At 36.2% G+C, this 2814-nt stretch overlaps 1 protein-coding gene across 1 annotated transcript; it reads right to left on the bottom strand.

Annotated features, from left to right (window-relative positions):
• Positions 1–562: 562 nt before the first annotated feature.
• Positions 563–1495, bottom strand: LOC101954508 (olfactory receptor 5P80). Its single transcript, XM_005341078.2, has one exon. It carries the CDS (start codon positions 1493–1495, stop codon positions 563–565), a length of 933 nt encoding a protein of 310 aa, XP_005341135.1.
• Between the last annotated feature and the right edge of the window lie 1319 nt (positions 1496–2814).

Raw genomic sequence — 2814 nt, 5'->3', positions numbered from 1 at the left:
AAGAGGTTCCAGATGCTTCCACAGCTTTAATTCTAAAGCCTACACTTAAAGAACACAGAACTTGTGTGCAAATTTTTTTACTTATAGGTACAAGAAATGGTAGGTAAAGGGGAATAAAAGAAAGGGAGGAGGTTTGAGAATAGGAAGACAGTAGAATGTATCAGACATAACCTTCTTGCATGCATATATGAATACACCACCAGTGAAACTCCACATTATGTGCAACTGCAAGAATAGGATCCTAATTAGAATAACTTATACTCCATGTATGTTTAATATGTCAAAATATACTCTGCTGTGATGTATTTCTAAAAATAACAAAATTTTTAAAAAGAAATGGTAGAAAGAGAAAGGATAAAGCAAGCTTATTTGACTAGATGTTCCCATATTATTAAATTCACGTTTTTTTTACACAGAAAATTATCTTAAGAATGGGACAATGACATTTATGGGTCTAGAATTCTTTAAACATACACATAATTTTCTTAGTATATTGTTCTTTCACCTGCAAGAGGGGGTCCTCATTATATTGTATTTATTTTTCAAGTCAAATTTTTGAGGACTACCAATGAGTTCTAGTCATCAATTTTCTCATAGCCTCTTTAACCTCCTTGTTTCTGAGACTGTAGATGAGGGGATTCAGCATGGGGATCACCACCGTGTAGAACACAGACACCACCTTGTTCTGGTCAGTGGAGTAGGTGGACTTGGGCATCACATAAATGAAGGTAATGGTCCCATAGAACAGAGTGACCGCAGTGAGGTGGGAGGTGCAGGTGGAGAAGGCCTTGTGTCGCCCCTCGGTGGAGCTCATCCTCAGGATTGAGAAAAGGATGTAGACATAAGAGACAGCAATAACAAACACAGTGACCACAATGATGGAGCCTGAAGAGATGGCTGGAATTATTTCTGAAGTAAAATCATGAGAACAAGAAAGCTTCAAAAGTGGTGAATAGTCACAGAAAAAATGATTGACTTTATTGGGTCCACAGAAAGACAGACTTAGTAAACAGCCAGTAAATGTCCAAGCATTCACACATCCACCTAGGTAGGAAGCCCCCACTAAGAGCATGCAGACTCCAGGGGACATGTGGGTGGAGTAGAGCAGGGGCCAGCAGATGGCCACGTAGCGATCGTAGGCCATGGCAGCCAGCAGGAAGCACTCAGCTGTCCCAAAAGTCACCACAGAACAGAGTTGAGCTACACAACCAGCCAAAGGAATAAAAGTTCCCTTCCTAAGGAAGCCTGTGAGCATGACAGGTGTGACTGATGAGGAGTACCCAATGTCTACAAAGGCCAAATGGCAGAGGAAAAGGTACATTGGGGTATGTAGTTGAGAGCTGCTTCTGATTAACATGATTATGGTGACATTGCCCACTAAGGTGACAACATAAATTCCTACAAACACAACAAACAAAATGGTACAAATTATAGCATTCTCTGTCAACCCCAAAATAATGAACTCTGTCACCATTGTGCAGTTTCCAGTCCCCATTTATATTGGGAATGGTCCCCACTGAAAGAAAAACAAGTAGCTGTTAGAGTGGAATAAAATAGTATCCTTTGCATACTTACTTTTACAATCATTGTATAATGTAAATTCACAAAACATAAACACTCATTTGCAAATTTGGGGAAAAATATTTTCATATAATACCTCATGCAAAAACTTGATAAAATAAATGCTCATCAATTCATGGTCAGGAATATGCACAACTCTCCCCCCCACCCCCCGCCTTTTTTAAACACACTCAAATCATGTGTGGGTCATATTGTTAGTTCAGGTGTTCTGTGAAGAATAAAGGTGAACCAGAATAGAACAACTATTTTTCTTTTCTTTCCAGAAATCAGTTGATTTCAAGAAATCACTGGCCTCGATACCCATGTGCTCAGCCAGCCACATTATTACCTTTCAATTATTAACAAAGGTACTTAAATCCTGTATATGTAAAATAACTTATAAATAACTACTATTATGAATACCATACACTTATGTGTCTGAACTTCAAAGTGCTACTGTTCTTATCTTTGTATGGGAGATAAGAAGGAATTTTGCCAAAGCTGAACAAAATTTAACCTTTTAAGGAAAATACCAGTAGCTTATTTTGGTGTCATTATGGCACAGAAGCAACATGTGAGGCAGAAATGCCATGAGCTTTGGAGCCTTACAGACTTGGGATCTGGCTCCAGTTTTGTCACTGACAATCTATGGAATCTTAGACAATTTATATAAACTATTCAACACCCATCATTACTTTGTTTTTTTTTAAAACATACCTCACAGGATTCTTATTTTTAATAAGACAATATATGTAATAATAACAAGCACTGATAATAGAAATATGGGTATGAGCAAAAAATAGTACCTTAAAATTACCAATTCTTAACTTCTAATATATAAATGAGAAACAAACCTTTCTGTATCAATAGAAAGGGAACACTATTACCTGTAGATGTATGTACCTCAACAATAAGAACAACTAATAAAGAATTTTCAATGTAAAGCAAGGCTATATTTATGAGAAGTTAGATCTTTTGGGATATAACCTCTTGAGTACAATTACTAGTGTGAAAATTCATTAGGATGATGAAAATTGCAGATGCACATTCCAATATAAAAGGATTGTCTAATATTAATGAATTTTTTGTGTGCATTAGACTTTTTTATATGAAAAATTCTGATGGATTACTAAAACATTCTAATTATACTTACAAGGGTAAGCAAAGGTACAGTGTCCTAGACACAATTTCCATTCAATATAGAAATCTTTCTAGAAGAATTAAGTGCTTATGAGATTTTTGTATTTCTAGATG

This window comes from Ictidomys tridecemlineatus, chromosome 4 (assembly GCF_052094955.1).
Source record: "Ictidomys tridecemlineatus isolate mIctTri1 chromosome 4, mIctTri1.hap1, whole genome shotgun sequence".
NCBI classification, from domain to species: Eukaryota; Metazoa; Chordata; class Mammalia; order Rodentia; family Sciuridae; genus Ictidomys; species Ictidomys tridecemlineatus.
Note: the sequence above shows the minus strand (reverse complement) of the source record. Positions and strands in the feature narration are given on the sequence as shown.

Excerpts from the sequence above, each read along its gene's own strand:
- LOC101954508 (XM_005341078.2), bottom strand. The coding sequence starts at position 1,495 with ATGGGGACTGGAAACTGCACAATGGTGACAGAGTTCATTATTTTGGGG.